Below are 13,550 nucleotides of genomic sequence, written 5' to 3'. Positions count from 1 at the left end.
TAAGGGCCACAGCCTGGTGTTCAAGAGCCGAAAAGTGCTCCCAAGAAGAGTGGAGCCCCACCAAAGAGGGAGACAGTCAGAGGGCCAGAGAATGCCCGAGACCTTCATCACCAGGCCCAGAGGTTTAGTGGCCCCAAAGGTCAAGAGTTCATTTTCCAGACCTGGACTTGACCCTCTCAGATGGGGTTAGGCCCTCTGGCCATGGATCCACTCAGGGCCCTGGTCCAAGAACCAAAGGATGTGGCCTTGAGATGGCTGCATGCAACACTCAGATCACTGCATCCAAAGGTCCAAAGTTTTTATTGTTTTGAATACATTCTCCAGCAGCCCCCGACTTCCCTCCCCACCCACCCTCCATCCCCAATACAGAATAAGGCTTGACCACAGACCCCCACCCCAGGGGCCCCAGCTGGGAGGCAGAGGGGGCTTCCAGTTTGGTTTCAGGGCACCCCCTTCCCCACCTGCCTGCCTATGGGGCAAGTCCTAGGAGCAGCTGGGGGGTGAAGGGGTTGGACTGGCACTGGGGTGGGGACCAGGAGAGGGGTAGCAGGCACTTTGTAGAGATTTGTGGCCTATGGGCGGCACCCCTCACCCTCCTCTGCCCCCACCCCCCCCAATACGGAATTTTTGGTTCATCATAAAATGTCCCTCCCTCCTCTGCTGCAACCCTGTGGGGCTATGAGAAACCCAGGCACTCACGGCCCCTGGAGGGGCGGGGAAGGCAGGATTGGGGCTGAGGACGGCCGGGGATGGATAGGGAGACAGGTACAGGAGGCAAAGGACAGGGAGGGACAAGGCTTTACTTCCTAAACGATTGTAATAAAAAAAGTTCCTGGGCTTTGAGGCCAGAGCCTCAGTTCAAATATAAATTCCCCAGAATGGAGGTGGCCCCCTTAACTCCCCCCTCCCTCCCACCCCCACCACTTTGCCCGGAGCTTAGAAACCCACAGAGACAGGGGATGGCCCCCTACCCTGGGCACCCACCCACCCTCACCATTTAAAAAAAAAAAAAGAAATTAAAAGTTTTATACAAAACATGGGGGAGGGGAGAGGCGGTGGCGGAGCAAGACTAAAAAGCTGCCCTCACCTCTGGGAAATAGGGGGGGTTAAGGCAGCAAAAGAGGCATGGGGGTGGGGGAAACAGGGGTCCCCTGCCCACAGCCCTCAGGAATCTCGATGCTCCAGAGAGAGCTGGGCTGTAGCGTGCTGGAGGTCAGAGCTCACCCGCCTTGGGGTGAGGGGCCCCCCAGCCTCCCCAGGCCCCTCCCCACGCACCTTCTTGTCCTCACCCTCATCCTCAAGGCCCCCAGCAGGGCCCCCACCCCCTTCGAGGCGACAGTCTTCACTCCAGCGGCGTTTAAAGCGCAGCTTGAGAGGCATGCACTGGGCGACCCCGGGCGCCTCGCCCGGATCGGGCTTTGGGGGTGCAGGCGGCACACGAGGTGTCTTGAACACCTCCCCGTCTTCTTCGTCCTCGTCGCTGATGTCAGTCACCTCCACCTCCTCCGACTCGCCTTCGGAGATCGGTTCCACCTTGATCTGCGGCGGCGGCGGTGGCGGGGCCAGAGCCCCGGCCCCCTCGGCCAGCCCGCCCGCACCGCTGCCGAGGGCCAGGCCGCCGCCCTTGTCAGCGCCTGTCGGGGCCTTCTCCCCAGCAGCCCGCTGCCGGCGTCCCAGGGGGGGTGGCTGGAGCTTAAACTTGAATGGAGAGGAGGAAGAGGAGGACGAGGCCGAGGAGGGGACCGGTGGGGTCTCGGGGGCCATGGGCGGCAGCGGGCACTTGTCGGGGCGCTGGGGCTGTGGCACCACCAGCCCGGGGTAGTGCAGGAAGGCGCGGGGGCTGAGGTGGTAGTTGTAGACGCTTTGGGTGTGGGCCTGCAGGTACCGTTTCATGTCCTCGGGGCTGAAGGAGAAGTGGGAGCCTCCCCCTGAGCCGCTGGGGCCCCCGCCACCACCGGGGTACATAGGGCTCAGCGTGGGGGACGGGGTGTAGGCCAGGTGGGTCGGGGTCATGGGCAGAGCCGGGGAGAGCTGCGGGGGCAGCAGAGAGCCAGGCCCGGCTAGAGGCGACACGGGGAAAGGGCTGAGGGGCTCAGGGCCACCCCGGGGCCGGGGGTAGACACGGAAGACACCAGGGTCGTGGGGCAGGCGGGCCAGCGGGGGCCCACGGAAGGCACCCAGCTCCGGGGGGCCGGGCGGTCGGGCCCGGGGGTCCTCTCCCAGGGGCTCTTCGAGCTCTGATGTGCCATCGCTACAGTCACTGACCGAGCCCCGGCCCAGGCGCCGGGCCACCACAGCCGAGAAGAGGGATGACGATGACGAAGAGCAGGCCGGCGGTGAGCGGGGATCCTCAGTGGGAGACAGCACCTCGGAGGGTGTCGAGGGAGGAAAGCGGAAGTGGCTGCCGCCTGTCGGCACTGGCGGGGCACTCTGGGGCACCGCACCCCCTGATGGGAGAGGGATGACATGATGTCAAGGCCCCTCCCCGCTCTGCTTCACCTGGACTTTCAGGTAGACCCTGCTCTCCCTCTGAGGCCGTACCCACCAGCCCTGGTACTCACCAGCCAAGCCCACGTCGATGAAAGGATAATTAACCAGCACCAGTTTGTTGAAGTTGAACTTGTAGGTGAACCGTTTCCCCTTGGTCTTGTGCAGAATGCGTTTGTTGTAGTAATAGCTGGGGGTACAGAAACACCGTTCATCAGAGGGTCAGTCACAGGGGACCCGAATCTAGAACCCAAACCTTGACCTGTATTAGTGCTGCTCGCAAAGGGTGACTGAAGAATGTGGGCCACACGAGTGGAATCAAGGTCCAGAGTGGGGACCAGTTCTCCCCTTAGTTCTGGGGTCAGACTACAGACGACATCCATGACCACGTTCTCGACTCGGTGTGACACGTGGGCTCAGGGGGGTTAGGACTTGGTCCGAGGTCACACAGCTACCATGTGGCACAGCCAGAAGTCAAACCCAATGCCTATTCCCACGGGCCAGGGGGCTCCCAACCAGTGTGTGTGGGGGAGCTGTCCACGTCTGCCCTGGGGCCTCTGCCCTCCTCACCGCAGAGCCCGGCTCAGCTTGTCATAGTTCATCTGGGGCTTGCACTTGCGGACCCCCCAGAGCCGAGCCACCTCATCGGGGTCCTTGATGACAAACTCTCCGTAGTCCCCCTGCCAGGCGATGACACCCTGGTACTCCTCCTTCCGCAGCAGCTCCAGGATAAAGTGCCACAGCTGGATCTGCCTGGAGCCGGGGGATGACTCTGGCTTGTAGGCCCAATCCGGGAAGGCAAAGCCTGGGGACGGGAGGCAGGGGAGCGGCCCTGGGTCAGGGCGCCAAGTCCGGGGCCCTGGGGCCCATCCCAGGGTCCACCTCCCTAGCCCCGCCCTTACCATGGGGAAACCCGTCTCCCCTTGCCAAGCCAAGACCTGGTTAGAGGGAGACAGTGTGTGTCTGTGTGTGTGAGGGGGGCTAGACAGGAGCTGGGGGGAGGGGAAGCTGGAGCCTGCTCCAGCAACACCGGGAGAAACAGGAAACCGTCGGCGGCGGGTCCCGGGGCCAGTGCCAGGGGGCCAGGCACCAAGCCAGGCCGGCGGGCAGGGCTGCCAGTGGGGGAGGAGCAGGAAGGGGCACACGTGGCCAGACGGGTTGGGGCTAGCCACCCCCAGCCCACCCTCACTCCCATTCAGGGTCAGTCATTACCACACCCCTGCCCCCACCACCTCTCTGTTCCCCTCCTAGGAACATACACTGTCTCCCTCCCAAGACCTACCGGAGCCCCTTACTCCCACCCTAGGCCCCCAAGAGAAGGCTTTTTTTTTTTTTTTTCTTAAAAGGACCAGGAGGGGTGGGGTGGCTGGTTGACGATGAGGTCAGCGCTTGCACACACAGAGGCTTCTGTCTTCCCTGGAGAGTGAAACCCAGACTGTCTGAGAGAGCGCCCCCCCATCAAGCCCAGGACCCTCTGTGCTGCACTGCCCTACCCAGACCCGGGCACATGGACCCAACCTGGCTGGAGGGCCTCAACACTGAACAGGCATCGCTCGCTGCAACCCGTTCCCCCTTCTGCCTTCTCATCTTTAGAGTCTTCCCTGCCCACCTATCTACCCGCCCCCAGCATTAACCTTGGGTAGAGGTTGGTGGTGGGCTGGTTGGTCCCTAGAGGGGGTGGGCAGCCTGATGGGGGGGGAGTTGGGGGGGCTGCGGTTGTTGTCATTTCCCAAACCCCCGGGTAATCAGGGGCCATCAATAATTCAGCACTAGGCAGCCGGTAATGGAGGGGTGGGAGGAGGGAAAAAGGAGGAAGAGAAGAAGGGGGGGAGGCAGGACAGGAGCCCTGGTGCCACTAGAGGGAGAAGACCAAGGTGGACAGCTAAGGATGGGCGGGTCCCAAGTCCCAGTCAGGCTGCAAGGGTCAGCCTTCTTCCCATGGTCCTGGCTCAAACCCCAGCTGAAGCAGGTACCAACCCAACCTGAGGCAACATGGAACCTCCCTGAAAGTCCCCACCCAAGTCTGGAATCCAACAGGGGAGCCTTCCCCATGGGGACGCCGGGGATCAGCAGCTCCTGGTGCCAAAGGGACCACTCCCTCTAAATCAGAGCTGACTCTAATCCCTGACCCCTGGCCTTGGGCAGACTGGGATGGCCAGCATTCCCCACCTGGTCCCTGCCCCATTCAGAAATCCCAGCCTCCAGTCAGTCCCTCCGGGCTCCAGGGATATGACCATATGACCTCAGGGTGTCACAGACTCAGGGTCCTGTACCAGCAGTTCCTAATCCATTCACAAGTGACAGGCCCTGACAGCACCTTCCACGGACCCCAGCATCCACAGCCCCGTCCCTCTCTTGGGAATCCAGGTGTTCACCCCTTGATCCTCACCCTGCTAGAGAACCCAGGTCTGATGGTCTTGTTCAGGGCCCAGAGGCTCTTGGGAACCCGCCCGCTTCATGTACCCGCCAACCTTCTCCAAAAAACTCCTGTCTCCCTTCATGGCACCAAGCTTCACACCCCCGCCCCCACCCCCAACAAGCCCCAATTTGGCTCTTGGACTCGGGGTGGGGGCCGAAACCCCTGAGACATCAGTCTAGGGTTGGGAGGGTGTACTGATTTCCATCCTCCCCCCAAAATTAAAGCCACCCTTCCCAGCCCACCCGCCCCAGCCTCCTTGTCCCGGTAACCAGGCAACGTGTGTGCAGCGACAGTCCTGGGAGCGGGGGAGCAGGAGGCTAAAAATAAACTTTGCAGAAGAGAAGGAGTGAGAGAGACTACATGCAACACAAAGGGAACTCAGAAGGGAGGTGGGGGGCTCTGGAAAGGCCTCAAGCTGCATTCCGGGGGCTGACCCAGGCCCCCTTAGTTAAGCCCCCTCCCTGAACAACCTCGCTCCCGGACCAGGACTCTGGCTCCCACTCATGGCAGCGACCCTCCCCATTCCCAGGCCAACCCCAAAGCCAGCTTTCCTCATCGGACACGGCATACATGAGGGCCTGTTCCCAGCTTTGGGGGGAGAAAGAAGATGGGGGGTGACGTCAGGGTGTCTCAATGGGGCTCTGTTCCCCAGGCTTTGGAGCCAGGAGCCAGGCACGGGCAAGGGGAGCATGTGTGAGTGTGTGTTGTGTATGAGTCCACGTGCTTAAAACAGGGAACCACCCGGCCTACACCAAGAAAGCCTGGGGATGCAGGACCTCTAGAGCACGGGGCGGGGGACAGTGAGGCAGAGACAGAGCAGCTGACACTGAGAGAAGAGCTGAGGACGTTGGCAGACAGGGTGGAGAAGAGGCAGCAGACAGGAAGGGCTGGGATGGCGGGGTCCCAGAAGACACACCTGGATCCCACATAGGCGGGGTAGGGAATCTCCCAGACAGACTGTGGAAACCTGCGGGGGGGAGGGGGGTGCAGAATTCTCGAGTACCCCTCAAATTCACCTTAACTGCCCAAACTTTTTTCAAAAGGGCTATGGGGGTCGGAAGGGAGGGGCAGTGGTAGAGGAAGAACACGCAGGCCTCCTGGGGGGCCCCACCACCTCCCCCACTCCAGGCAGCCCTCGGTGGCGCCAGGGCCGGGAAGAAAACAGGAAGTGGGAAACAGCCGCGGCAGAGGAGAGAGGGGCCGGGATGGAGGATCGGATGGAGGGGCGCGCAGCGGCCAGCCAGGAGTCAGATGGACCCATGGACCCATCGGGAGGCCAGAAAAGGCTCCCGCCCCTTCCCCCAGGCAGAGAACCCACACACGGCGCGGCCCCAAGACTGGGATGGGGGAGCGGCCCAGCCGGTCCCACCAGGCGAAGGCCCGTAGCAGGGAGCGAAGACGAGGCGGGGTTGTCTGGGTCCCTCGGCCCCCTCCTCCGGCGAGGGGAGGCTCCGGCTGCCCCCGAGGCCCAGCGGCCCTGGAGCCTTCGGGAGCCAGAGAGTATGTGGGACGCACGTGACTGACCCTACTGCACTCCGAGCCCCTGCCTACACCCAGCCCCCTCCCTCGGCCCCCAATCCCCAGGCGCCGGAGCCCGGCTCGGAGCCCTTTAAGAGCCGCCCCCACCCGCCCAGCGAGGGGGGGCGGGGTGGGTGGGCCGGTCGGGGCACACACCCGCACACAGGAGCCCTAGCCGCGGCCGCCGCCGGGGGAAGGAAACAAGTTTGAACAGCGGCGCCCGGCCCCCTTCCCCCTCCCCCGTCCCCGCCCCGGGCCGGATTCCGACGGGGTAGACGGGCAGGGGGCGGCTGGGACCCCTCCCCCAGCGCGCCCGGGCGCAAAGTCCAGCCTGCGAGAGCCCGGGGGCGGCGGGGGAGGGGAAGGGGGGAAAGTCCGAGTGGGAGTGGGGGTTAATCCTGCTGCCCCCCGCCCGCCGACCGAGGGGGGGGAGGGGAACCTTGGTCCCTTAAGGAGGAGCAAGTTGGCGGGGAAGAGGGGGGCGGAGGGAAGAGACGGCCGGTTGAAAGAGAAGGGCTGGATGAGGGAGGGGGGAGGAGGGGGGGAGCCTCCGCGTCCCCCCCACCTTTCCCACCCTCCTCAACCCCAGGTCCCCGGCGGCGAGGGAGGAGGGTTCCCAGGTCTCTCCGGAGCGACCTTAAAGCCGCGCGTTCTAAGGTCGGAAACAAAAAGTTCCTTTTTCGAACGTTCGGGCTGCGCTTTGGAACTTTGCGACTCGGCGCGGGCGGGGGAGCGAGGAGCCGGCGGAGACGGGCGGGGGAGGGGCGGCGCAGCCTGGACCCCGAGTCCCGGGCTCCCCACTCACGCCCTCCTCCTAGAAGCCATCCCGTATCCCCCTCTAAGCCGGTGCGGGACACGCATCGCGGTGAAGGTCACGGGCTGGACCGTGCAGCGCCGAACCGGGAATAGCGGGCCCTGTGGACAGCGCCCCCCCACACACACACCCCGCACACGTCCCGGCCCCCAGAGTGCAACGTGACAGAGCGGCTGGGAGGAACCCAGCCACCCCCGTGATCCCGGGTGTCAGGGAGAGCCCAGGTTTTGGGGTCCAGGCAAGGAAAGAACCAGGACTCGCAGCACCCAACCACTGCGTCCAGAACCAGGAATTGGGGGCCCGGTGCACACCCCCGCTCGCACCGCAAGAAGCAACAGGTCTCGAGTGCTTGGGGGTCCCCCGCAACTGGGGATCACTCGGGCTCCCCCAGAACCCTTCAGCCCCCCCAAAGTTTCTCCGCCTGGTTTCCCGGGGCAACAAGTCTCCCCCACACGTGCTGCCCCCGCCCCCACCTGTGTCCGCCGGGGTCTTCATGCTGGGGGGCCCGGGGCGAGGCGCCCCGACTCCGGGCCGCAGCTCCCGGCGCCCGCGCTGCCCCGTCCCGTCCCGAGCACGTCGGGCCGCCCTCGCCGATTCACCCGGCCTCGCCTCTCAGAGCCTCTCCCCTCCCCGCCGCCGCCTCCCGGGTTAATATCGCACTCTGGGGCCGGGACGCCCACGCCCCCCGGCCGGCGACGTCACCGCCGCGTCGCCATGGAGACACTGTGCCCGCCCCCTCCCCGCGCACTCACACACAGACACACACAGGCACACATACATACACACGCGCGCGCGCGCGCACACACACACACACACACACACACACGCCGGCGCGCTGCCACTGAGGACTGGCCGGCTCTAGGCTTAAAGGGGCCGCGCGACGGGGGAGGAGAGAAGGAGGGGCTAGGATAGGATGGGGTCCTGGGGGTCATGACCTTTCTCTGAGGCGCCGAGTCTGAAGATAGCTTTAAGTCCTCAGGATCCGCGACCTGCTGCGCCTCCTCCTCCTCTCCTGCCCACTGCGGGGTCCACATTTTCTTTGGAAGCCTGTAAGAGGGGTTTGGGGGTACCTTATGGTAAGTGTCAGAAACTTTTGTGAGGAGTATGGACCTTTTCGGAAGAGGCAGAACTTTCTCTGCGGGGGGTGAGGGGGGTCGGGTCAAGACCTGAGAGGATGATCCAGACCACAACATTTCCCAGGCTGACCTTACCATGCGCCCCCCCCAACCCTGAGCCTGACTGGGGGCAGCTGTCCAGGGGTGGGGTGGAATGGGTGGGAAGCATTTCCCAGCGTCGGAAATGAGGAGGCGGTTGCCTCCTCCGCTCCTCCAGGGATAGGGTCTTGGCCTTCCAGATAGCCCCAGTCCCATCTGGGGAGGAAGTGACCAGAGAGAAAGCACGCAAAGCCGCCCCCCCATCCCCAGACTGCAGCTGTCTTGGGAACACGGCTGGCGCCGGAGGTACCCCCACTTGCACCTCCTGGGCAGGGGGGTTCCGGGGGTGGAGCCAGGATGCGAGGGGGTGACCAAAGTCTGAACAAATGTGTTCCCAAGGGACACTAGGGGGTCGCCAGGAGAGAGGAAGGCAGGGCTTAAGGATGAAGGCCAGTGCGTAGGGATGTGTTAAGTCTGTTCTCTGCAGCTGGGACGAATGGATGGAGCCTGAGGCTTCGGGAAACAGGAAATCAGCAATGATCAGATGGCCAACAGCAGAGGGCAAATAGCAGTTATATTCACAGGCTGATCCTGGAAACAATCTCAGAGAAGACTCTTGAGGTACCAAAGGAGAGGAAGGGGGGTGGGGAGGAGATGCTCAGAGAGAGTGAAACCAAGAAGATAGGGAGCAGTGAACAGGCTACAGAGAGGGAAGGCCTGAAGGGTTAGGCTCTGGGTGCTTAGGGCTTCAAGCCCACCCTTTGTTGGTGGGTTCCTAGAGGCCTTAGAGTAGTCCCTAAGTCCCTCAGAGGTCTCAGGCCTCTTCCTTGGGGAGACCAAGGCTTCCTAGGAAGCATCACCCCCTTGGGGAATTATGTAACCTTGCCTACGGACAGTGCAGCTCCCCCACGGATATTGTAACCCTCTGGGAGCAGTGTGGTCCAGCAATAATAACCATCATCATTGTTATCATAACAGCTCCTGAATTGCTAGTGCTCATGATGTGCCAGGCGCTGGGCCAAGCGTTGTCAGGACATCTCCAATCATTGAAGCCTCACAAAACCCCAAAGAAGGGAATTCCTATTGTTAGCCCCATTTACAGATTAATAAAGCAAGGCTCAGAAACGGTCAGAAACAGGGTTCAAATCCAATCTATCCAATTCAAAATCACCACCCTTAACCAGTATAGTTTATTATGTCTTTTACTGCCCCACCCCTCAGAAAAATATGATGCCAAGTTTAAAAGGTAATAGATCCATACTACAACCTCAGTGACCTCTATACTCCCACCAGAAGACAGAGACCAGGGTGGTAACCCAAACTGCAATTTCCTGTATGTGAGTGAGATTGTACAGAGCAAGTGAATTGATCTTTTTAAGCCTCAGCTTCATCATCTGTAAAATGGGGATATTAATGATTAAGTTGTTATGAGAAATCAGAGATTTGAGATAAGTAGGCAATAAATACTGGTGATTATTAGCAGAAGTGAGCAGCATAACCTATGGACAATGTAAGCCTAGAGATTCCAACTGTAGGCAGCAAACACGAAAGCATGGACAGTGAAAAATTGCCTATTAATGGCAGAATTCTACCCTGACTCAGCTGGATAATTCAATCCCACAGTTTCTGTGAAACACAGTCATGGATGGTGGGCGTGCCTCAGGGGAGACTTTCAACCATCCACAGAGAATGGGAACCGCTGGTGAAAATGATGTGTCCACAGATATTATAACATGACTGTACCATGGAAGTGTGGACCGTGTTGGATAGTTCAGTTGCCTTGTGAACACTGGAAACCACCCCCAGGAATGGTGAACCCCACAATGACTGTGTAAACACCCAGAGGTTGTGAACTTGTGATGAGAACTCTCACCACTGGTCAATCCTTGAAGACATACTATGCAACCAAGACCATGTGAACTCCAGTGGGCAAGAATCCAACCCGCCCCCACTCTCCCCAGAAAGCCTTCACAAATGCTCCTGAGGCTGGTAAAAAGCACAGCCTCTCCCAGACCTCAGAGGTGCCTGGGATGAACAGTGTAATACTCCGTGGAGAAAACACCTGTCTGGACAGTGAGGAGAGCCCCCCCTCATTGCCGTGGACTTAGTTGTTCTTGTTCCAGTTTACTGTCCTGACACAGATAAAACAGTTATCCTATTGTTGTCAGGCAAAGGCATGGACAGAACCTACCCCTATAGAAGTCACAACTCGTCACAGAGTCATGCCTAGAAAGGAAACCATGTGGATGGTAAAAATAATCATCACCCGCCCATCACCTATATGAACAGCGATGAACCACTACTACTCTATGAACACTTTCGTTCCCTTAGAAATAGTGGGATCCACCCACACTGTTTAGAGCAGCGGTCCCCAACCTTTTTGGCACCAGGGACGGGTTTCATGGAAGACAATTTTTTTCCATGGATGGGGGAGAGGAGGGTGGTTTCAGAATGATTCAAGCGCATTACACGGAGAAGGAAATGGCAACCCACTGCAGTATTCTTGCCTGGAAAAGTTCATGGACAGAGGAGCCTGGCGGGCTGCAGACCATGGGGGTACATGACTGAGCATGTGTGCACGAGGGTGGAGGGAGATGGGTTGGTAGCAATAAAGTGGTAGAACTAAAAAAATAAAAAGCGCATTACATTTATTGGGCACTTTATTTCTGTAATTATTACATCAGCTCCTAGATCATCAGGCATTAGACAGATCCCAGAGGTAGGAGACCCCTGATTTAGACAGTGAAGCCACTTAAACTGTGTAACCATTGCCAAACAGAAAATGTAACCCCGTTAGATTATCACCCTTGCTGGTCTCTCTGATTTGAAATGCTGAAGGACTCGAGGACTCAGTCTTAGGTCCTCTTCTCTTCTCCATCTACACACATTCCTTTGACAATCTCCACCAGGCCCATGGTTTTATACACCATATACTATGCTGATTACACCCAAATTTCTGTCTCCATCTCAGGACTCTACCCCAAACTCCAATCTCACACATTGAACCACCTCACCGGTGTCTCCATTTAGATTTCTCAAGTTTTCCAAGTCTCTTAGAGCTCCCCCAAAGTGACCCCGCCCCCAGTCTTCCCCATCTCTGGAAATTGCATCTCCATTTTCCTGGTTGCACAGGTAGAATACCTCGGAGTCACCCTTTACTCCTTTCTCTTCTCTGACATCCAGTCTGAAGGGAACTCCTCCCATCAGGTCTTCCTTCAGCTTTTTCAGACTCAGTCACCCTCCCGACACACACATCCCCCACCATCGCCCTGGTCTGGTGACTCTTCACTGGTCTCCCTGCGGCCTCATCGCCATAGTCTGTGCTTCACTGGCATAGAAGTGCTCCAGTCAACCAAATGACATCCCTTCATTGCCCCAAACCCTCCATCAGGCCCTCCACTCCCTGGGGGGCTTTAACAACTCCTTGCTTGCGATGCCCTTTTTCCCTCCTGACCTCACTTCCCACCTTCCCCCCTTCATTTTTCCTCCAAGTGCACTCCAGCCTCTTTGCTATTTCTTGAATTTGCCAGACATATTCCTCCCTCAGGGATTTTGCCCATGCTGTTCTATCTGCCTTGAAGTCTTTTCCACCAGAAGTCTGCATAGCTCTGTCCCTCATTTGTTTCAGGTTTCTACGCCAAAACCACCTTCTCAAGAGTTCCCTGGTGGTCCAGTGTTTAGGACTCTGAGCTTTCACTGCTGAGGGCGAGTCAGGGAACTAAGATCCTACAAGTCACGCAGCATGGCCAAAAATTTTAAAATAAAACTAAAAATATTAAAAAACAAACACCATCTTCCCAGTACTATGCCTGACCACTATGTAGATATAGATACATAATTACCTGTGTGTACTCAGTTGTGTCCCACTTTGTGACCCCAGGGACTGTGGCCCATCGGGTTTTTCTGTCCATGGGATTTTTCCAGGCAAGATTACTGAAGTGGGTTGCTACTTCCTACTCCAGAGGATCTTCCTGACCCAAGGATTGAATCTGCGCCTCTTGTGTCTCCTGCATTGGCAGACAGATTCTTTACCACTAGCGCCACCTGGGAAGCCCAGATATATACCTATATGTATGTCTATATACTTTGGCCACACTGTGCGGCATGCAAGATCCCAGTTCTCCCACAAGGGATTGAACCCACTCCCCCTGCAGTGGAAGTACGGATTCTCAACCACTAGACTGCCAGGGAAGTCCCTGACCACTATTATATTAGAAGCCCCTTTCTAGATCCCGTGGATTCCTTTTATTTTTTGCTGTGCCATACAGCATGTGAGATCTTATTTCCCCCACCAGGGATCAACGTGCACACCCCTCTGCATGGGAAGCACGAAATCTTAACCCAGTGCCTAGACCAGGGTCTGTCATAGAGCTGTTATTAAGTCGCCAAGTCATGTCTAACTCTTTGCGACCTCATAGACTATAGCAGGTCCAGCTTCAGCATCAGTCCTTCCAATGAGTATTCAGAGTTGATTTCCTTTAGAAAGGACTGCTTTGATCTAGCTGTCCAAGGGACTCTCAGGAGTCTTCTCCAACACCACAATTCAAAAGCATCAAATCTTCGGCACTCAGCCTTCTTTATGATCCAACGCTCACATCTGTACATGACTACTGGAAAAACCATAGCTTTAACTATACAGACCTTTGTCGGCAAAGTGATGTCTCTGCTTTTTAACACACTGTCTCGGCTTGTCATAGCTTTCCTTCCAAGGAGCGAGCGTCTGTTAATTTCATGGCTGTGGTCACTGTTAAAGAGTAGGCTGTAGCCATAGATGGCATAGGCTGTAGTATAGAGTAGGCTGGTAATATGTACTTGCTGAAGTGAATTGAGTTTGAAAACAGCTGGGATAAGGCGACAGTCAGAACCCATACAGAGTGTCTGTGATGGATGTAAAACCCATATACAGTATGACTCTTTCGTGGACAGTATAGAGCCCCAATAAACATTGTAATGCTCAAACACAGTATGATTTCCAGTTTAAATAGCATGGCCCTTATTAGCCTTGTCCAGATATGCTCACCTTCATAAAGTGATCTGAGCACCATTCAAACTTTGTAAACCGGGTGGACCCATATAGCAGGGCAACCCACGTAAATGGTATAAACCCCACAGAGACAGTGTAACCCTTATAAACACTATGAACCCCATACAGATGGTG

The 13,550-nt window shown here is 58.0% G+C and overlaps 1 protein-coding gene across 2 annotated transcripts; it reads right to left on the bottom strand.

Annotated features, from left to right (window-relative positions):
* Nucleotides 1-968: 968 nt before the first annotated feature.
* On the bottom strand, nucleotides 969-7,886 carry ERF (ETS2 repressor factor). 2 transcript variants are annotated; one of them, XM_065926203.1, is made up of 4 exons: nucleotides 7,712-7,886; nucleotides 3,058-3,292; nucleotides 2,562-2,677; nucleotides 969-2,447 (listed from the first exon to the last, which is right to left on the bottom strand). In XM_065926203.1, exons 1-4 carry the CDS (start codon nucleotides 7,731-7,733, stop codon nucleotides 1,165-1,167), a joined length of 1,656 nt encoding a protein of 551 aa, XP_065782275.1. In that variant the 5' UTR covers nucleotides 7,734-7,886; the 3' UTR covers nucleotides 969-1,164. The 2 variants fall into 2 exon arrangements, with proteins under 2 accessions (XP_065782275.1, XP_065782276.1); XM_065926204.1 differs by lacking the exon at nucleotides 7,712-7,886 and adding an exon at nucleotides 5,823-6,448.
* Between the last annotated feature and the right edge of the window lie 5,664 nt (nucleotides 7,887-13,550).

Source organism: Muntiacus reevesi, chromosome 2 (genome assembly GCF_963930625.1).
Source record: "Muntiacus reevesi chromosome 2, mMunRee1.1, whole genome shotgun sequence".
NCBI classification, from domain to species: Eukaryota; Metazoa; Chordata; class Mammalia; order Artiodactyla; family Cervidae; genus Muntiacus; species Muntiacus reevesi.
The sequence above is the reverse complement of the archived record's forward strand: the minus strand, read 5'-3'. Positions and strand labels throughout refer to the sequence as shown.